The sequence below is a fragment of the Podarcis bocagei genome (assembly GCF_964188305.1).
Source record: "Podarcis bocagei genome assembly, chromosome: 12".
Taxonomy (NCBI): Eukaryota; Metazoa; Chordata; class Lepidosauria; order Squamata; family Lacertidae; genus Podarcis; species Podarcis bocagei.
Genome location: NC_138137.1, coordinates 35,020,650 through 35,043,087, shown reverse-complemented (window position 1 = coordinate 35,043,087; position 22,438 = coordinate 35,020,650). Strand labels below are relative to the sequence as shown.

Here is a 22,438-nt window from a genome sequence, read left to right as displayed (position 1 = left end):
CAGAACTAGATATTTTAAGCATAACATTAGCATCCTGTTACTTTATGAAAAATGAATATGAATCTAAGAGCATGTGCAAATATAACCGGTAGAAGCATTTTTTTTCACAACAAAGCATTGTTTTTCCAAACTAGGAGAGGGTAAAACCCTTAAGTGGCAACTGCATTTACACAAAGTAAAACTGATGGAATTCTACTGACTTTTTGTACACCCAAAGTGATGTTATAGTCTTATTTTTTAAATTCATGTTGAATTACTGAGGATGGATTTTAATTAGTTTGACTGACAATGCAGTACCAGGAAATTGTATTCTGAATTAATATGTGGGAAGGGAAGTTGGCAATGTCTCTGTAGGACTAGGCTCCCCACCCACTATGTCTTGTATGTAACCAAGAAATGATCTGTATGTTGCACTAGCTATAGAGATGCCAATCCAATCTACCAAAGTTCCAGTGCTCTTTTTTAGTGCTGTGACAAAAAATTCTCCTGCATTTTTTTGACCATTTGCCATCAGTTAATGAGAAAAAAAAATATTATTAATGGGAAGAGAAAGCTTCAGCGAAATTATCCAGAAGTTAACTGGGCCTAAGGGAAACCTGTTTCTTCACAGGGGGTCCAACCCCATCTAGAACGGATACTCCCCAACTCCTGGGCATGTCAGTTATTCACACAAAGAGTCTTTGACAGTTTTCAGATGTGGGGGGTTATTGTGTTGGTTTTACTAGTTGTAATACTTTAAGCGTACCTAATTGTGTGTGTGTGTGTGTGTGTCTGATTGGACAGACTAAAGTAAATATTTAGGCTTTAAAGGTGGGACTTTGCTGTAAGGGCCTCTGTTCAGGACCAGAAAACCCGTTAACAAGGCTCATATTTTTATTTGTAATTAAAAGAAATAGTAGTTTGTAATTATTTTGTATTGCTTGTTACAGCCTTCTTAGCTGGAAAACTTTATGTATTTGTATTTAACAGTTGTGTCTAACTTTGGACACTGACATTTATCTGAGAATTTTGCAGGCAAACTAGGTTTCTTTGACCACTGGGGAAACTGACTAATTTCTCATAAGGCTGTATGGAAAATACTTAAGATGTAGACAAAAGATTAATTGAAGAGAAATTAATGGTGCCATTTTTGGAATCTCAGCAGGAATGCCCTCCCCTTGAACTTTGGAGGCTGCTGAAAGATACCCATGTCAGAAGGCGGAGGGATTCAACGTTATTTTCAGTCAGATTCTTTTGTCAAATAAATTTTTATTAGTTTTCCAATATTTTCAGTCAGATTCTTGCCTGTGATAGAGAACAGCCTCTGCATGCATGGCTCCTCCCTCTTTCAAATTTGGAACTGTTTTTAAAATATCTTACTGCTAAACAAACAAGCTTTTCCTACCTCCAACCCACTCATTTTATGATCTCCCTGGCTGTTAAGTTGTTTTCTGAAGTGAAAGGTAAAGAGATTGGGCACTTCTTTAAAAGGCTTATTATGTACTCTAATTTTAGAGTAGAAAATAAATAATAGTGTTAGTTGCAGAGATGCACAGGCAATTAAATGTTGCCTTTGTTGACAAAATAAATAGGAGTGGAGGCCCAGATCTTTACAATTGTCCTTCGTGAACTTTACCAAGTGAAGGAAGCCATTTAAAAACATTTATAAATGTTTTTAATGATACGTAAATAAAATTAAATGTGCATTTAAGCTGACACAAGGCACATTTGGGGTTTGGGGGGGGTTGGTATTCATTGTTTTTGTAGTATCGTACAAACTACAGTTTAAAAAGGCTTCTTGAGGTGGTGTTATTTTACCCTCTTAAGGTGTTCTAATCTGTTGTTTGAAAAGCTTAAAAATACCCCAGAGGCTGTTTCTGAGGTAAAGTGCATAGGTGTGGGAGTTTACACACAAGTGTTGTCTCCTTTTGTAATGGGAAACACCGCTCATGAGTTCTCAGGACATGAAGCCCCCCCTCAGCCCTTCTGTTTCAGAAGAGGTATGTGATTCAAAGGCAGGGGAATCATCCACCATCTTGAGTTCTGTAGCAGAGGGACCAGATGCCATTTTCAGCGAGGTGTCTGAACCCCCTGAGGGATGCAGTAAAGAAATCAGCGTAAGTCTAGAGTACATAAATAAGACCCAGCCCTTTCCTGGTCATTTGAAGTAACTGCTGTTCTTTCGTCCTTTAATTCAAATTACAACCACTCATTCAGAAGCCTTGCATATCCTACAAGCATGGCTTGAGATATTGGGGGGGGGGGGGGAGATAATCTTTTTTGCACCCTCTTCAGCCACCTTTAAAAAAATGAGAGTTGATTAAATCTTCCCTGTGTCTCCTTCTGGGTTTTTCATAACAACATGCAGTGCTTTGTAGAAGGGCTACGCTTCTGTTGTCTAACCAAGTATATTGGGTTCTGAATAATTAATTCCACAGGTCCTTAGGCTTGTTTTCCTATTTATATATATATATGTACCTGTCTGAAAAAGTTGCATCAGGGAATTTTTTTTTTTTTTGCTGTATTGAATAATGTGCAGATCAAAACGGATTGCTTGATAAATAATATGCAAATGGTCAAACATATACAAATGGTCTTGGGAATTAAGTAGTTACTCAGTTAACAATTTTAAAAGTTTGTTAAAAGTTAAAAACTTTTGACTAACTGGTTAACATTTTCAGCTGTCAACTTTTTGATGTATACTAGTGAAAAATTACAAGCAAAGTATTTGGTTGAAAATTAAAATCTGGCTTTCAAGAATTTTCCTTTCGTGGTCATTTTCTAGAGCTCTGGAACAACATTATTTTCAAACTCTAATACTTGTTTATAAGACAGGTAGTGATGTTTGTTTTTACGAGATACCATGAGATTCCTTAGTTCATCAAGCTGGTGTTTCAGGGCAGCCAATAGTAGAGAAAAAAGCAGAACAGGAGTGGGAGCCATTTCTGCTGCTAAATTGTTAGCTCCCATAAAATATTTGAGCAAATAAAGCAGACTTAATTTTCAAATGTATAAACCTCTGATTTATGTCAGTGGAATTTCGTGATAAAGATTATTTCAGAATTCTGGACATTTTGGAGTAGTGCTACATTTCCTGAGATTAGTCATCATTGCAAAGCAAAATACAAACATAGTGGTATTTGTTGAAATAAATGTGTGTTTTAAGAAATGTTTGCTAAAATACCCCTTTGGATGCTATAAAAGTGCTCTTTTTAGAGTTGATCTGCCAGTGAAAATTGATCCTTAAAAAATGTACTGTGTCCTTCTGGTACAGGCAGCCTAGTCCTCAAAAGCATCTCCTGCCCCTAGTGATTCTGTGCCTTAATGGAAAAGAAACCCACTCACTGCATTTGGAAAAAAATAATGCTGTTGGGCAAATTCAACATGCTTCATGCATTACTCATGAATCAGCTTAACTTTTAGCTAGTTGTTCTCTTTTTAGAACTTTCAGCTAGTTGAAAGTAGCAATTCTTAATTTACAGGTTAACTCAAATTAATCTAGGGAGTAACCATTGAGGAACCTTGTTATCTTTGGTTCATGTTTAAATCCTGGATTATGAGTACAGGATGAGATGATCATGCTGTAACAAACATTTCTGTTATTAAAACTAAAGGGCTAAATGTCATTAGCCACAAATGACATAGTGACTACCAGGCAACCCTGTGCCTGTTCACAGGGTTGCCACTGGCTCTCAAATCCAGCACTGAGACTCACAGTGTTCAGTAGCTAATTGGCATGTGGAACAGGACCTTCAAGAAAAATATTGAGTAGTTTTTCAGTATTCTGTAGCTGTTGCTAACAATCACTGTATTTCTTAGAACTAGTCAAATATGAGTAATTTCAGTGATAGACAAATAATAAATATTTAGTTGAACAAGCCAGCGTGCTTAGCAATTGGCCAGAGTTATTTGTAAGCCAGAATACCTATTTCATATACAGTTCTAAGCCAGGATTATTTGAAATGTATCCCAGGACAGAAAATAATGTAAAATGTACAAAAATGTTATGTTTTTATCTCCTCGAAAGGACATGTAAAGTGAGAGGGATAGTAGGGAGACCCAAAGGCTAATTTTGGATGCACGGGGTGGTGTATTCATCTAGTCAATTAAGAGGAAAAGACAATCATATCAAAAGTCCAATGTTTCATGATGTTTTTCCTTGACAATCGGAAGTTGCTATATTGGTTAAGATTATGTTTTACTTTAAAAGGGTGAGACCAAGAGGGAGGAGAAGTATAGTTTGAAGATGAAAGCAAGCAGACTAGGAGTTCACCAGCAACCATTGCCGAAGCACCCACAGAAACCTTGATTTGGCCCTGGTTTTTATGCCCACATCTTTCCAGCCTGGCAAGCAAAATGTATTATTGCAGTAGAAGAACACATTGCAGTCCTTCAAAAGCACTTCAGGAGAGTGCAGAGCAGGGCTGCTAAACCTTAGGAAGGAAATATGGCCTAGGGCAAAGTAGAGTGGCTTGGACCATAGGTTCCCTTCCCCAACTTGTCAAGAAACATTTGAAATAAATGTTTAGAAATCAATCCATGCTCAAAAACTTGGCTTTGATTCCCCGTCCCGTTAAATGTGTCAAAGCTTTTTGCAATGTTCTGGTTGCCTTGAGAACGAAGGACTTCATTGTTATATGCCAAGGACAATGATGTTGAATAAGTTCCATCTAAATATGAGCACTCCAGATGATCAATGCCATTTTTAACAGTATCACTGGAGATATTGGAAAGTGTTAGTTCATACAGTATGAAATGGATTTGCTGCCTACTGAGCAAGTTTATAGCATTTACATATACATTGCTAAATGGCTTGTGACCCAACTATCCGATGGAGTGCTTGTCCCTGTACCAGCTAACCCAGACATAGAGGTCAGCGGAGTGGGCCCTAGTCAGTGATCTATCAACAGGGATGGGTTTCTGTAGTGGTGCCTGATTGTGGCATTCCCTTCCCCTGGTGGAGTGGTTGGTTTCTTATTTTGTTGGGCTTCTGGCGCCAGATAAAAACACATCTGTCATCAAGACCTTTGGAGGAGCTGATTAGACTACTCAGGGCTCGAGTACAGGGATTATTGTGTCTGCTGATGTGCTTCTGTTTGTTTCCCTTTTTTCACACTTTGGTTTTACTGTTTGAAATGGTTAGTTTATTTGTATTTTATAATTGTAAACTGGGAGACACCTAGATGAAGAGTGGTTTAGAAGTTCAATGAATAATAATAAAAATTACTTTGGTTATGCTGTCTAGTGAATAAAGCATGGTCAATTGGACATCTTGGTACAGCTGTTCGTTAATCTCATCTTTACAGAAATTCTGCAACAAATCCAAATTTCATTCTTCTGTATGGGCTAAGTCTTTCTGACAACTCCACTGACATAGGAATACTGTTGAAATAGGCAGTGACCATCTGGAGTGCTGAGTGATATTTAAATGGATATCGTTAGACGTTGCCCTTGGTACCTGACAATGTCAGGCATTAAATATCCAAAGTATAATCTCATTAGTTTTGGTAATAACAGTTGTTCTTCATAGGGTTGGCTCAACACAGTTAATGGTAGTGTGTGAGTGCTGAAAATTTTATCTCTCCGTTTCTTTTCTTACTTAGCCAACAAGTCCCAAGTTTGGAAAAGCAGACTCTTATGAAAAACTGGAAAAACTGGGAGAAGGCTCATATGCCACAGTATACAAAGGGAAAAGCAAGTAAGTACATTTTTATCATGTACATTTACGTACTTGTGATGCAGACCAGCTGCTTCATAAACAATTCCACTATTTTTAAATAAAATATATTGTGAGGTAGGAGTAGAAGGTAACCATTTTGAATTGTTTTTTAGATTGAATTTTAAATCTAATGTTTTTAGTATGTAGAGAGAATGAAGAAGAGTATTCAGTACAAGCCTCTTCCCATTTCCCATTATTGTTGTGCTAAGTGCAGGATATTACTAAGTGCAGTAATGCCAAAAGAGCAATATTGGCAGGCCTGTGACCTACAGTTATGTTTTGGAAGAAAATGCTTTTAGTTTTTTGAACCATTTATATAACACTTTCAGTTCCAGTTGTGTTGTAGTATTGGTTTCTGGCTGCAGCCCATTATTTTTCATAACTAAGAGGTTATACACAAAGTAAATTTTCAAGAGAAAAGCCAATTATTAGAAAAGTTTTATGTTAGCGCTATTTTATCATAGTGAGGTGGTAGGTGTGCATCTGCCTATGTATGTTATGTATATACCTATGTGGGCCCATTTCATGCAGCTGTTTGCCCACCCACCAAAAAAGAAGGAATGTGTCTGCACATGTCCAACTATCGGCACGTAGGGCATGCCTCAGCCTTACTTGGTGTGTGTTCTCATCTGCTTGCTTGAAATCAGACCACATGCTAAATTGCAACATGCCTTTCCAAAGCCTTTCAGACCCATAAAACATAGAGGGAGGAAGCACAGCTCCAGCATGTTTTTTACATATGGCTTCTCTTGTCAGCCTGAAGTCAATAAAGAAACAGCATGGTTCTTTCCTTTTTAAATAAAAGGTTGCAAGTCAGCGTAAGCCTTTCCTCAGCTGAAGCTGGTGGAGCTGGAGAAGTGAAGGTCCTAGACAAGAATATATGGGGACAGAGACTGGTTGTGGGGGAACAGAGGAGGAAGGCCATGGAAGTTAAGGATGAAGAATATGTGTTTCATTTGACAGGAAGCCAGCGTTGGGGCCTTTGGGAAAAGCATTGTCTGGTCTGAATTAATAGGGTGATGAAAGCTTTTTGTATCAGAGTTTTGGATAGAAGTAAGAAGACAAGAACAGACATAAGAGGAAAATATTGTAGTAATCAGGGTGGGTGATGTAACATTTCAACTATACACATCTTTTGTCTTGATTATATTAATTAGTCCAAAAGATTATAAGAACTGTTATTCTTCTCAGGTTCTTTCCACTATAGTGGCTCTACAAACAATGGCTATTTAATAATCAAATGCTCAAGAGGTACAAATCAAGTAAACTAGTCTAGATGGTGTCTGCTTAAACTTCTGTCCCACCCTCCCGAAGGAGCTGAGGGTGGCAATCAAGGCAACAAAACAAAGAAATTGAAAATAAAGGAATCTAAAACATTTTTTTAAAATTAAGAACATCCAAAAACATGGAAAAAACTATTGGGAAATACTGATCAGATTACATTCCAAATAAATGTACAAGCAGATTTTAATAGGCTGTGTAGTTCATTTTCAGCATCTCAAATTATCCTTTATTGGCTGAAAGGAAATACTGTGATAGCCACATCTGCACGTTTCACAAGGCATGAGGGGATTTAAAATTGCATCAGTAGAAACAGCTGGAAAAGCAAAATCATACCAATATTGCTTTTAACTGAATCAGTTTGTTTTCAACCACCTGAAAACCTGATTGAATAACTATTCACCCCACATCCCCAAAGGTATTTTAAAAATCTTAACAAAATTATTAAGTCAGCTCTTAATTCATAATGATAGGTCATATAAATAATAACAAAGGTCAGTCCTCAAGTTATCCATGATCAGTTGAATCTTGAAGCCTCTCTCAAATTACAGCAAAATTGTTCTATCCCAAAAGCTATGGGGAGGTGAATCATATAGCAGAGATACTCAGTGTTGTGAAGTAACCCAAACTTATTTAGAACTTATCAATCACAACTCACAGAAACATTGACAACTAGGGAGCAAGCATGTCAGCACATTTCACCAAAAAATAACAAAAACTGCTTATAAGGGCACCTGCAAATTTTGCTTCATAAATTTCTTTTTATGAGGACTAGAGATCTACAATTTAAAAAATGAAAGCTCAAAATGTGGAGCGAATGAAGGTCATCAGTTCATTACTCTAACTTTGTAAAGCATTTTATTTTAATGCTATAATTTGGTATACCTGAGATAAAGATTTGATAAGTTGAATATTTCAAAGCTGCTAGCATCTTGCTTTTATGGGTGGCAGACGTTGGACCAGAGAAATAGGATGTTCTGTATATAGAAAAACCTATTATTGAAATGTGCTAAACCTAATTTTGTTTGTGTAATGTTTGTTTGCATTACTCCAGGGTAAATGGAAAGTTGGTGGCGCTAAAGGTGATTAGACTTCAAGAGGAGGAAGGCACTCCGTTTACAGCCATCAGGGAAGGTACACTTGTTTCTTTATTTACTGCTCTTGGTTTTCTCTTCCTCCTTTGTAATTGCAACATACATCTTTTCAGCTTCTTGTTGCTGGAGAACCTTGGGTTTCTCAAATTATATGGTTATGTTTCTTGTAGGAGGAGGATTGCTACTTAAAAGCCAAAAGCACCCTGTTGTGTGGGAGTTGACATGAAATAAAACAAATCTGTGCTTCTTTATTTCTAGCTTATATAAGAACTGGTATCAGGTGTACATGACAGTATGTATGCATTTGCGGAGGTGCAGAAATTCCAGTGGGAGTTCACATTGTTGGTTAAGAGAACTGCTTGCTGTGAAGTAGCACCCTAACTGATAATAAATTTAACTTGGCAGCAGTCCATTAATAATAGCTCATATGTTAAGTCACACTAAAGTATTGGAATATATATAGAAGTGCAAGTTTCAAGAAGCAACCTCTGAAGTAGTGTGTATTGCTAGTTAGAAGATTAAAATGTGTGTTTAGACGGTTTTACCATACATGTTCAGGACATGTGTCTCTAACCATGTCTATAAGATACATCCCTGTGCTTGGGAAATAAGTCCTTCTAGAACAGGAACGCTTGAGGGAATTTAGCTCAAATGTTGCTTTAGGCTGTAGGGGTGGGGAACCTTTTTGGTGCCTTTTTGGAGCGCTTTGAAGTCCTGACTTTGAGACTGAAAGTACCATGTGTGCCTGAATCAGCTGTTTATCAGCTGTGTAGAGCGTTTATCAGCTGTGTAGAGCTGAAGCCTACTTTCTACATGCATTGGATGCATGAGGGTTGTGCACCCAATCCGGCAGGCTTTGGTTCTGCTGCTGAACATTTTGGCACAATAAGTAAATATTGTACCTTAAAAATAGATTTATGTGCTGTGTTCTGAATCAGCAACATTCCTTCAAGGGCTCAATTTTCAGTCTGATTTGCGTAGTCAGTTTGATAGCTTAATAGAAGTAGTAGTCATTTTTTGAATAGTAGGGTGCTCCACTAGTAAGATTATGTCTGTAAATTAAGATACATTAAAAAGGACTTACTGCTTGGTGGCTTCCAGGACAGACATAATGTTCAGGATGTCAACATTGATTTAGTATTCTTTTTTGACCCAAAGATTAACCCAAATATTTTTTTCAGCTCAATTTCAGCTGAACGCTATCTTAATTCTGACCAGCATTTTTTTCTGGTGGAATTCTAATTTGCACCCTTTTTTAAAAAAAAAAAAATAACATACATACTTGTGAATAGTCTTGTATAGGATGGGCTGTAAATTGCTTTGAGTTCATGTGGACATACTCCCAAGTAAGTGGATATAAAATATATCCACTTATAAAAATGTATATAAAAATGTAGCCTTAAATGGCTTCAGTAGATATATTTTGTTTTACAACCCTAGAAGTTCAGCCTCTTTAGGGCTTTTGTATACTAAAAGCTAAGTATCAGTATTTGTTTCCCACACTTGTTTTACAAGCTTTCTGACTCTTTCTCTCCAAAGTTCAGAGAGCAAAAAGTTGCTGCAGGCTAAATAGCTATAGTTCAAGAAACTTTTCATGTTGTCTGACAAAAAAACCCAACAGCACTTGTAAGCTGAAGCTTTGAGTGGAGAATAAGAAAAACGTAATGAAAAATTGCCGACTCAGAATTTCAGTGCCATCATTAGCATGATGATACAAATCTCATGGAAGAGTAGGGATACTAAAATTATCTTTTTCTTTTTCATCAAAATTTTAATCATCTTCCTCATACTTTCAGGATTCTTTTCCCAACCTATTTGCCATAACCTCTTCAGAGACAAAATGCAGAATGAAAAAATGGAGTACATGACAATTATCTATGTTCTTGTAAAAATGCTTCTTTCTCAGCCTTAGATAATTCAAAACTGAATTCCACATTGTATAAACTCTGGGTAGAAAACACACCAAGCATAACCTGCAAAGTTCCAAAATATTCCTTCTAAGAACATAAATAGTTAATCACCTGTCAAAGAGGTTCATACTTATTAACACGCTAAAAATCTAAACACATTTCCTGGGATACTATAACAGTGTTCAATAGATATATTCTGTCACCAATGCGACACAAATGTCAGTCACAATGAGGATAAATTATGGGGATGCATATGAAAATAGTTTGTTGAAATTGTATCTGTTACTCAATAGCAATTATTTGTTTCAAAAGGCAGTCACAGCTTAAAATAAGACGGAGTTGCATAAAATTAAATATAACTTAGCTATTTTCAGTTTCTCTTTGCTCAAACTTAAAACTGGTGGGTGTTGCTTTTGCATGGCTTCATAGTTAGACTTGGAATTACTGCCTTTTTTGCTTTTTCCATTAAAATTTTGCACCACTATATAACTAGATCCAAACATCTATAGTTTTAACCTTTTTATTCAGATGTATTGTTCATCCCCATGATTGGTGCAATATATTCTAGATGAACACATCATCATCATCATCATCATTATTAAAAACACATTAAAATGTAGCCACCTTGAGGTGGGTAGTGGTTAAGAAAGTTCAAACAGTGATCTGGATGAGGGCTTTACCTCAGTAAGGCAGTTAGAACCAGTTGAACCAGTTGCCACCTCACTAAGTGTCCAGGGAGTGAGGTTCCTATGGTAGCCAAGGAGCTAACTAGCCAATCCACGTAGGTGACCAGATCAGAGTTGGAGGGTGTCAGAAGATGGGACTCGAGTCCCATCTCCAAGGACTTGTCATTGCAAGTGTAAACAGCCCCAGCCCCTGCTGTAGGAGCACTTGCTTCCAAGCTCAATCAGAAAGCGCACGTCATATATTCGGGCAATGTCTTTGCTTAAGCCAATCCATGTATCCTAGATTCTGCCTTTTGAACATGTCACATGTGTTCTGAGCTGATGCAGAGATTGCATGGTGAATTAGTAAAAAAAACAAACTTCCAGGATTTATTGAAAGGAGATTCTGAGTCTTTTGTCCAAGGATGTGAGCCAGGACATCTGCTAAGAATCTTACCCATAGTGTGAGAACGTTGTTGTTTAGTATTTTAAAAAATCGCAAACATTGCCTAGAAAAAAATGGTTGCTTTCTGGTTCGTTTTTTAAACTTCAGATTTTGTCTTCCATGTATTCTCCAAGTTTGTTATCTTTGGTGTCCTCTTTTCTTAGGCTTGTATTTTATTTATCAAAGCCTTTGGCAGAACTTAACGTTAGTTATCTTTTTCTTCATGGATTTTTAGTTGTGTAGTTGCTTTATTCTGTTGAACTCTTGTATTAAAGAATTTTGTGAGCTGCCTTACAGGCCTTGGTTAAGCAGAAAGGCAGGACAGAATTTTTAATGCCTCAACTAGCCTCATTTCTGATCTTGGAGTCTAGGTGGGAGGAAATGGGAATTGGTCATAGCGCTTTGGGAAATGGAACAGTCTAGTCTGCCTCACCTAGAGCCACTGTTGCTCTGAAACACACCTCTTGAGCTTCATATGTAATTGGAAACGAACAGAGTTAAACAAATAGGCAAAGTCACATGTAGTATGACACCCCTCCCCATATACCTTGGTTCTCGAATGGAATCTGTTCTGGAAGTCCATTCCAAAAATGTTTGAAATCCAAGGCACAACTTCCGATTGGCTGCAGGAGCTTCCTGCACTCAATTGGGATACGTGTAAGCTGTGTTGGATGTTTGGCTTCCAAAAAATGTTCACAAACGGGAACACTTCTGGGTTTGCGGTGTTCGGGAGCCAAAACGTTCGAGTCACTGGGCGTTTGAGAACCAAGGTACGACTGTGTACACACACACAGAGACACACACACACACACTGCTTCCTGCCAGCTTTTGAAAGGTGTCTGTCCCCCTTTTAAGGGTTAAACATACCTATTTTACTCTTTCATCTTGCACCAATTAAGGTAGTGTAACTAAAGCTGAAGCATACAAAGTGCATTGTACTTTGACCCCAATTGAATAAATACAAATCCATCTTTTCACAACTTTCACCCTACCCCTTGATGCATGACAGGCTTCTTCCCCCTCCCCCACTCAAAGTGCTTACCGTATTTTTCGCTCTATAACACGCACCAGACCATAACACGCACGTAGTTTTTAGAGGAGGAAAACAAGAAAAAAAATATTCTAAACGAAATAGTGGATATATGATTTTTGTGGTTCATGCTGTGGCCACAGACATGTGATCTGACAGTGAGTTTGGAGTAGCCCAATGCAAAAATCCTGAGGATCCATGTGGATCCATGCTTTGTAACCACGGAGGAGGGAAGGAAGGGGAACCATGGATCCTCTGCTCACGACTGCAGCAGATCCCCCCCCCCCGCCAGCCGCAGGCATTCGCTCCATAACACGCACAGACATTTCCCCTTACTTTCTAGGAGGAAAAAAGTGAGTGTTATGGTGCAAAAAATACGGTATTTTCGAGGGTTTTAAGGCATTTAAAGGTATTCTCAAATCTTTATTCAGTTATATAAGGCAGTGATTTGGAATGTTTTGAAGCGGGATTTGCCTAGATTTACTCAGATGTTTGGAATTGATGTAAACTAACTCCACCTACTGAGTCCTGCTTTCCCCTTCCACAACAATATTACGTCTATCAATCAATATTTCATTAATCAATTATTAAGCAATAAATAACAAATATATATATTATCTTTATTGATAATTAGAAATAATTTTTGAACAGAATTAACTATTACATAGAGCCTGATTCTTAAAGGGGGCAACACATTAATGGTGTTTATTATTCACTTATATAGAGCATTTTTATCCCACTCTTCAACAAAAGGGCTCACGAGAATGATGTATATATAATCATTTACAACAAGACAGCCTCTGTCCGCAGACTCACAATCTAAGTCATGACACAAAAGGGAAAATAGGATGGGAAGGAAGAGGACAATAGAAAACTTAGTTGCCAGTTTTTGAAGTAAAATACAGTGGTGCCCCGCAAGACGAATGCCTCGCAAGACGGAAAACCCGCTAGACGAAAGGGTTTTCCGTTTTTGAGCTGCTTCGCAAGTCGAATTTCCCTATGGGCTTGCTTCGCAAGATGAAAATGTCTTGCGAGTGTTCCGATTTTTTCCCGCTTCCCCCCCTTTTTCTAAGCCGCTAATAGCCTTTTAGCCGCTAAGCCTTTAATAGCCGCTAATCCGCTAAACCGCTAATAGCGCTAAGGCGCTAATAGGGTTGCTTCGCAAGACGAAAAAACCGCTAGACGAAGAGACTCGCGGAACGGATTATTTTCGTCTTGCGAGGCACCACTGTACTGTACTTCTTATAATAACCATCTGGAATGGAAAATATTCAGGAACTGGAGGAGCTCTAAGGAGTTGGTCTTTCAGTAGAACTGATGGAATGGTCCTGTTCCCATATATCCCATAACTGCAGCCAAATTGAATGGCAGCCCCCCTCAAATAACAATATGGTTTATGATAATAATGTTATAGTACTGGAAGGGATGCAAAACAAACATTGCTCAGGAATTGCCTTTAGCTTGCTTTTGGCATATTCAACCCTTTTGCGCTCTACACTTCACATGTTATTTGGCATTCAATGTTGCTAAAGTGTAGGTAACCTCCAGAATATAGACTTAGCTATAATAGCATAATCCTTATTGAGCGATAACGATTCCTTCAGAAGCACAGAGAAAATTGGTATTCAGCGTAGTTTTACTCAGAGTAGTTTTACTCAATTGAAATTAAGAAGAATAAATTAGTTCCATTAATTTTAGTGGGTCTGCTTGGTTGAATACCACCCAATATGTTAGTGTAATACTGTCTTTGGAATGATTGCATGAACCTGGGTAATCCAAACTTGATGCAAGACTAATTTGTTTCCTCTAACCAAGCTCCTAATTCTTGTTACAGTTCTGTGTGTAATGTGCTGTGACCTTACTGTCAAACTGCATTCATTAAGATGAAGAAGATAAGCTTTTGAAGTTGTATGAGCTTTGATTTGATGATAAGATGTGCAGTGGGAAATGCTTTTCTCTAAAAGGACAGCTGGGATAGAGGGGAAAATTTGGATTTTTGCCAGAGTGTCTTTCCATAGTTTCATTACTTTTGCAAGTGAATATTGACTTGGCTATTATTGACAATTGTAACTGCAACATGTGTTGGGGGGGGAGCAAGGGAGAACATGTGAACCTCCCACTTAGAGTGATGTTTAGTATGGAGAAATTGACTTCTTGCCTTTTGCTGTAACTTCTTTATTCCTCTGTTTCCTCTAGCTATCCTAACATCTAGTAGCTGAAATTGTACAATATTGAAATAAACGACTTATCGTACTATAGAAACATGCATCTAGATTCTAGACAAACAATAAGGGCATTCATCCCAATGTTAGTTTCTTGCATCATATGCTAGAATGCTTGCTCAAAACTCTTTGGGAATTGAATTAAAATGAAGCCATCTGTTTATCTTTACATTTGCTGCAAGAACAAAAACGCCATGTCAGATTAGCATTACATAACAAGTTTGCTAATGGGGTGTACGTGTGTGTGCTGTTTTTAAACTTTGTTAAAAATAATTTATCCAGTAATATTGTATTTTACATAGCGTAGCTGTGCCTATTAATTTGGTTTCTGTACTGCTTGTGCTTTCCAGTTTATTTCACTCTTGTTTTTTATGTGATGGAAAATATCTAGATCTTCTACCTGTCAGCTGCAGCAGCTACCTCTGACCGAAAACTCTTGCTAAATCAGCTCAAAACCTAATGGATTTGTCTCTTGAATGATTTGTGTTGAAGTTTTTCACTTGGTTTCTGAACCAGAATACCATTGGCTTGTTGCTGTTTTTGATGTAGTGAAGTTAAGAAGTAGAGCAGTGGGTCGTCAGCATATTCCTGACAACCTACTCCAAAACCCCACTCAGGAGCTTCATGTAGATATTAAACAGCATAGAGGATTAAATCAAACCCTGAGGAACACAGCATTGAAGTCTCCATGGGGCTGAAGTGCACACCCCAAGCATCACCCTCCGGAAACGATAGTCCAAGTAGAACCAGAAACACTGCAAAGTAGTTCCAGCCACCCCCAACTCAGACAATCACTCCAGAAGGGTGAAGTGGAAGTACTGGTAACCATAGGAGAAAGTGATCCTGTTCTCTTGGGGTCGCTATACAAGAGGTAAGGGGAGCTGAGTGTAGTCAGACATGCGCTCTAGACTTTAAGAAGGTTGATTTCAAAAAGCTTAAGGAGCTACTGGGTGAGATTCCATGGTTAGAAATACTCAAAGAAAAAGGAGTCCGAGTTGGATGGGAATTTCTTAAAGGTGAAAAAATATTTAAGGCACAAATGCAGACAATTCCAGCAAGAAAGACCTCTAGTATGAGAGTTCCCTTAGCTTAAGAATTGATATGTCCCTGATTGAAATGTCCTGTCCATGATGGACTCAACTAGGTAGCCCTTGGCAAGCCTCTGTCTCATAGGTTCACCCCATTCCCAACTGCAATGTGGATATAATAATACTGACTTGCTTGACTATATGGAATACAGATTACACAACAATATACTTAAAATAATTTGAAGCACTATATAAATCTTTCATTTGCATTTTTATTGATGTTGGATTCTTTTTATAGTTGTCATCTTTTGTGTGTGGCTAGCACTGAGTTTATATGGTGGAGGGCTTCCAGTAACTAATATAGATACCTAAAGTGATGAGGACAGATAATAAAAGATCAGGGGAAAGAAAGCCAGTAGACAGGCATCAGAGTGTGGTGTGCTCAGTATGTTTAAGTTTTAATGACCGGTTTGAGGTTTTAGAGAGAAAATAACGATCACCAAGAAGAGGTAAGGGCCTGAGGTGATACTTTAACAGCGAAGAATAGAAAACTCATAAATAGGAAAGCATGCAGTTATGTTAAGCCTGTTGCCTGCTTTCTATTGAACATTTACTGGATTGATTTTATTGTACATCATTAGACATACAGTTTGAAGTAGGGTGTGCGTGTGTGCGTGCATGTATGTATATGTATGGTTGGCATCCGTCTGTATCAGCAGACAATGGAAGACTGTGCCTTTGAGGGTGAAGTCAAACCGCTAGAGAGTTACAGCTCCTGCTGTGGCTGTAGAGACTGATAAGGGAGAGACATGTTTTGTTGTATCAGAGGCAGATGAAGACATCTGGTTGTGTTGGTGTGTGTGTGTGTTTGTTTCATAAACACCCCCCCCACCTCTCACTTCAAGCTATATTATTAATCCATCCCTCAGTGTGAGACCTCCTGGAAATAATATATAGGAACATAGGAAGCTGCCTTAGACCATTGGCCCAGCTAGCTCAGTATCTGCTGCACTGACTGGCATCTGAAAGCAGCAAAAGCATTTCCCCCCTTCCCCTTCCCCTTTATATAGCTGTTGTTTTTATCTTGTAATGTAAACATCGCTCTAGAAATTTTGACTTAAAGGATGGCCCTATCTTGAGCTAGGGGACAAAGTATATAAAAGAACAAAAACCAGAAAAGTATTACTTGGATATGACTGTACAGTTGCACATTATTGTCTTTGGATATACATTTATATTATAAGGGATGTTGTTCGTTTTCTGATGTATGTGTGAGTTGACAAGTTACCACTGGCATTTTGGCTTCTGTAGTGACACATGGCTTGTCATGTCACATTGGTTAAATATACCATATCTTAGGAATATTAAATGTGCACATTAAATATGCATTACAGTGTGAGCATTAAATATAGATTACAGAGAAAAATAAAATATGTGCAAAATCTTTTACAGGTTTAATAGAAAAAGGTTTTTCTGTTACTTTTCTGCAGACTTAATATAATTTTTATATGAAGTGACTGATTTGGATAATCCAGTGTTAAAACACTGAATAAAGTACTTGCATTCTTAAGGGTTACTGTAGCAAACTGAATCAACTGATGGTATGCAGGGCAGATAATATTACATTAACATGTTAAACTTGTTACAATAATACACATTAATTTATTTGAAAAATTTATTCACACAGGATAAAAAAGCTAGAAAGAACAACATTTCCCCTTTTTTATACTTTACTCATGGGGTAGGGGGGAAGGTGAAATGCAGTGAACTCTATAATTCTGTGTGGGTTCAGGTGAAATAAGTATAGGTTGTATATGGAGACAGATTATGCATCATTCAGAGCACCTACAAAATATTACTAGTATTGAAATCATTTTTGGGTGACTATTGGTTAACTATATTTTCCTTTAATTGTGCCTTTTTTTCTTTCAGCTTCTCTTTTGAAGGGCCTAAAACATTCTAATATTGTGCTGCTTCATGATATTATTCACACAAAGGAGACATTGACACTGGTATTTGAGTTTGTGGTAAGTTAACATTTTTATGTACTGTGATCTAAACCAGGGCCTCAAAAAGCAAAATGGGTGCGATTTAGTTAAAAAATACTCAGATTATTTAAATAATAGTCCCTTGCTGCCCATTGAGAGAGAGACTAGAATGTAATCTAGTGCGCTGAGTCTGAAAACCTGTGAGCCTGTCTAAATCTTGCTCCCAGTCCATCATTAAGTTTGGTCAGCTAGGATGTGGACCAGACCTTTTTAAGATCTAATTTTCAGTTCAACTGGATAAAACAGACAGAAATTGTATAATGGACAAAAATTCAAAGATGGAAAACAAAACTATAAAATAGGCACATAAAATGAGTAGTTGCATATGACTTAAAATAACAAAGTTCAGACTTACTAACTTTATCAGATCATCAAGTACAGTGGTACCTCGCAAGACGAACGCCTCGCAAGACGGAAAACCCGCTAGACGAAAGGGTTTTCCGTTTTAGAGGCGCTTCGCAAGACGAATTTCCCTATGGGCTTGCTTCGGAAGACGACAGCCCATAGGGAAATATCCGGGACAGCGGGGAAGCGCAGTGCGTCTTCCCCACTGTCCTCGGACCTCCTCCGAAGCTGGGCGGTGGGGCGGGAACGCCTCCTCCCGCCACCGCCGGGCTTCGGAACGATGCTCCAAAGCCGGGCGGTGGGGCGGGAACGCCTCCTCCCGCCACCGCCGGGCTTCGGAACGATGCTCCAAAGCCGGGCGGCGGGGAGGGAACACCTTCTGAAGGCGGGCGGGGGGCGAAAGTCTTTGCTCCCCCCTGCCTGCCTGTCCCGGAGGGCTTTTGAAGGCAGGCGGGGGGAGCAAAGACTTTTGCCCCCCGCCCGCCTTCAGAAGAGGTCCAGGACCTCTTTGTCCCCCCTGCCTGCCTTCCCAGGGGCTTTTAAATCGCTGTCCCGGGGCGATTTTAAAATGCCGCCCGCGCAGCCTGACTCCCTCCTCTGGCAACCTGCTCAGAATTTTGCTTAATTGGTTGCCATCAATTTGATTTAATTAATTTTTATAATGAAATATTTTTAGATTGTGTGATTATTTGACTGATTATTTGATTGTTGTTAGCCGCCCTGAGCCCGGCTTCGGCTGGGGAGGGTGGGATATAAATAAAATTTATTATTATTATTATTATTATTTTAAGATCGCCCGGACAGGGGAGAAGTCCTCCGCTGTCCCGGGGTTTTTTAAAATGCTGGGGGTGGGAAGAAAAGCCCTTGTCCCCCCCCCAGCCTTCAGAAGACTGTCCCCGGACCTGGTCTGAAGGCGGTTTCCCTAGGAACGCATTAATTGATTTTCAATGCATTCCTATGGGAAACCGTGCATTGCAAGACGAAAAACTCGCAAGACGAAGAGACTTGCGGAACGAATTAATTTCGTCTTGCGAGGCACCACTGTATAGTTCCAGATTTGCCAGGCTTGTCTTGAAAATGATACTAGCTATTGCTTTTGATTGTCTGCAAACATTGTATACATGAATCTCGCTTCAGTTTATGTTATGAATTGTTTTAGGGCCCATGAGAAGCCAAAAGGCAGGATGTAAATATTTTAAGTAAACTGTTACAGAAGTATTGCCAGTAGCAGACATTATTGTAATGTTATTGATTCTTCAGTAATTTTTGATAAGTGATAGCTTGCCAAATGATTATAGACCATTTTTATTTGAGCTTATCGGGCTCATGGCTATTGTAAGACTTAAAAGGGGGTGGGAGGGAAGCAATATACAGGATTAAATTCTCCCCAAGTGACTTTTGTTTCACCTGGCAGTTTGTATTTTAATAAGCAGTGTCAGAAAAAGTCTGAGGAATGTAATTTATACTTCATAGCATATACTCTCTAACTTGCATTTCAGCTATTAATTAAAACTTCAATTTGCACAATGTAATGATCTAATTTTGTGTGGAAAATTGCTGTGTGAAGTCTTGGATCTGAACTCCTAATTAATCATTCTGCGTTTTTCTAAGACAAACATATGGTATTTGTGTAGAACCACTTCAGCATTTAACTGGTGTATTGTAGAATGTACAGTCACAATTAACCCCAAATTTCTACAAATTGAGTTCAGGATATTATAAGAAGCAAATGAATCTCAAATAGGGTTGGTTTTTAGATAGTATGTTATGAAAAGTCCATTTACCTTGCCTATTTACATATAAATGATATATTTTAATACTACGGTTATTTCTCTGTAAGACAACTGGTGCAGAACAGTTGCAAGAATGACACTGGAGACATTGACATAGCTAAATGCTTTTGTCTAATGTATAAATAAATGGGAATTTTACTGTTATTTAATTTCAAACTGAGTAACCAATGAGAAGTCATAGCTTTTAATCTTATGTAACAGTAAACACATTTTGCATAACTTTTAAATGAATAAAATGTCTTGCCTTATGTCACTGTATATCTATTGGACAGTCAAAAAGTAATAATAATTGCAGAATTATCCATTGGTGCAATGCAAATGCAAATGCCTCTTGCTGGCTTCCATCCTTTGCTCATGTTTTGCTGTTAGACCAGTGAGCATTCATTTTCTCTAGAAAAGTACATACACTGGAAGCCCTGGGTAGGCAGAAGGATGAAGAGGCAACATTTCTCTGAGACAGGAGCATTCAAAAAAGCATTTCCTGTAGCAAAGACATGTTCATGGCTGCAACATCCCTTTGCATATGGCCTTTCTGCCTCAAATCAAAGGGAGACAAGTTGAGCTATACCAGGGAAAATTGATGCCTCTTTTTCTCCCTTACTGATTTATCTTCCCTGATTTTTGGCCTCCCTAAACTATCCTTTAGCTGGAAAACTGTAGTGACAAATAAAAAACTAATGTAAAATTTCCCTACATGCTGATATAACTTATGCGAGGAAACAAACAAAAAACATTGACTATATCTCCCCATCCTCTGTAAAACTCTTTTGAATTATAGTACTTAAAATGTTTTCGCCAGGATCCTGAACAAAGAGGATCTACTTAAATCTCACTGAAGACAATGGGCTAGTTTGCATGTTGGCATTATGAGTTACATTTGGGTTTACATGTTACCCATTCCCCATTCTCTTGTGCTGTCACTGACTTCTGATTTTATGACAAATCACAGTTTGCTGTTGGACCTGGGCAAGACAAATTATAGTTTTTGTAAACTAGCCTTGTAAGAAAGGCCACAAATACTAGGAAAACAATAAAAAGGATGGAGTAGAAATAAAGGAAATTATTTATTGTACAAAGCATTTTGGACCACTCTGGTCCTTTATCAGGGAAAGCTACAATTTAAAAATATATATAATTACAAAACTGAATATGATATAAACGCTTCATAAAACAACACCATGAAGCATTCCAAAAGCAAATTTAGAAAAAATACACCTGTCAAATAAAAGTATGAATGTTTAAACATTTTTAAGTTCTCATGGATTAATATTTTGAAAATGTAATAAATACTTGTATATACAAGTTACCAAAGTTGTTTACTTAGTTAGATATATAGAAGTTCAGTATTTTGTGGTACCATCTCTTCTTTCATTGTACTATAGCAACAACTGAAACCAGATTTATCTTTCAACCTATCCTGTTTTCAAACAGCTGTGTTTTAAGATTAAGTCTTAGAAGACACACAAAAACTGTGTGTTGCTTTGAATCATTTGGAGAGGCAGTCCTTAGATAATTTGGCAAAGTATACAGTTGCTACTAAACTGGCAGACAAAGTTGGGGCCATCGTGCTGGCATTTTGGATTATGAAAAAGCAGTGATAAGGATACAAATATTACAGTTCACAATATACAATGAGAAATTAGATTTCTGTTGGAAGAAGGTTTTGCCTTAGGTTATTTAATTCAGAGAGAACACGATTCTCTGTAGAACAAGGACCCCCCTACACTGCACCGTTCTATATACTTCTTAATACCTGCTGCACAGGAGATCTGTAGTTTCAGGATGTAATTCAATTTTAGAACCACTTTCTAAGAATGGAAGATTCTTTTTGGCTCCTTTTGTGGTCCAGTTGAAATCCTATATTAGAGATTTCATGGATTTAATAATAAACTTGGAAAATTTGAAATAATCAGCTCAAATTATCTGTTAGTGACTTTGGATGTTGCTCCACTGTAATGAGGATGAGGATGATTTTATTGTTTTTATGTGACTCACCTGACTGGGTTGCCACAGCCACTATGGGCAGCTTCCAACAAATTATAAAACCACAGTAAAACATCAAATATTAAAAACTTCCCTATATAGGGCTGTCTTCAGATGTCTTCTAAAAGTCAGATAGTTGTTTATTTCCTTGACATCTTATGGAAGTACGGTCCACAGGGCGGATGTGACTAATGAGAATGATCTCAGAGCTGGATTTCAGTGTCTGGGCTGAACATTTGGGGTGGAAACGTTCCTTCAGATACACAGTTTTACCAAAAGAGTATGCAATGTAGAGCAAGTTTTAGATTTGCAAGAAAATAAATTTACTACCCCATTATATTGTAGCCCTTACAGAATTAGTTCTCTCTAGAAATTACTTGCCTTCCATCAGAAATATTACTGGCAGGAGTCAGGCACATACCCAGTTCGAAAGGTTGACCCAGGTGTGTGTGTGTGTGTGTGTGTGTGTGTGTGTGCAAAAATCACACCTCTCCACTCTGAGTGGCTATTAGCCCGTCTGCACATGCCCCAGACCACTCCTCCACACAGTGGAGATTGAGGCACGCCGGCTCCTCTGGGTTCCTCAGCAGACGAATCCAGTTGCTGGCATGGGCCATGACAGCAGCCTGCAGGGGCCCCTCCCCAGTCTGCCAGTGGCACTATTAGAAGTGTGAGTTCTCCACCCACCAGTTGGGCTCGGAGGGAAGAAAGACTGAGAGAGTGGGTAAAAGTTGCAAGAGGAGGAAAAAGGAAGGAAGGGGAGGAAGGAGACAGAAGGGAAAGCAGTGAGCGGAGGGAGGGAAGAAGGCAGGCAGGCAGACGGATTGACAGAGGAGAAAGAGAATGAGGGCTTCCAGCGGCCATGGTGGAAGTCACTGGCAGAGTGTGAAAGGCAA

The 22,438-nt window shown here is 38.4% G+C and overlaps 1 protein-coding gene across 6 annotated transcripts in view; it reads left to right on the top strand.

The window, feature by feature from the left end:
* CDK14 (cyclin dependent kinase 14) overlaps positions 1–22,438 on the top strand; it is a 223,208-nt gene that overhangs the window by 76,420 nt on the left and 124,350 nt on the right. For 4 of the 6 annotated variants that reach the window (XM_081163263.1, XM_081163266.1, XM_081163265.1 and 1 more), the window contains 3 exons: positions 5,583–5,677; positions 8,034–8,113; positions 17,306–17,400. In XM_081163263.1, coding sequence (XP_081019389.1) covers positions 5,583–5,677; positions 8,034–8,113; positions 17,306–17,400 — 270 coding nt within the window. Of the gene's footprint in view, positions 1–677; positions 1,443–1,465; positions 2,097–5,582; positions 5,678–8,033; positions 8,114–17,305; positions 17,401–22,438 lie in introns of those variants that run through there. The other 2 variants (XM_081163268.1, XM_081163267.1) reach the window with 2 other exon arrangements.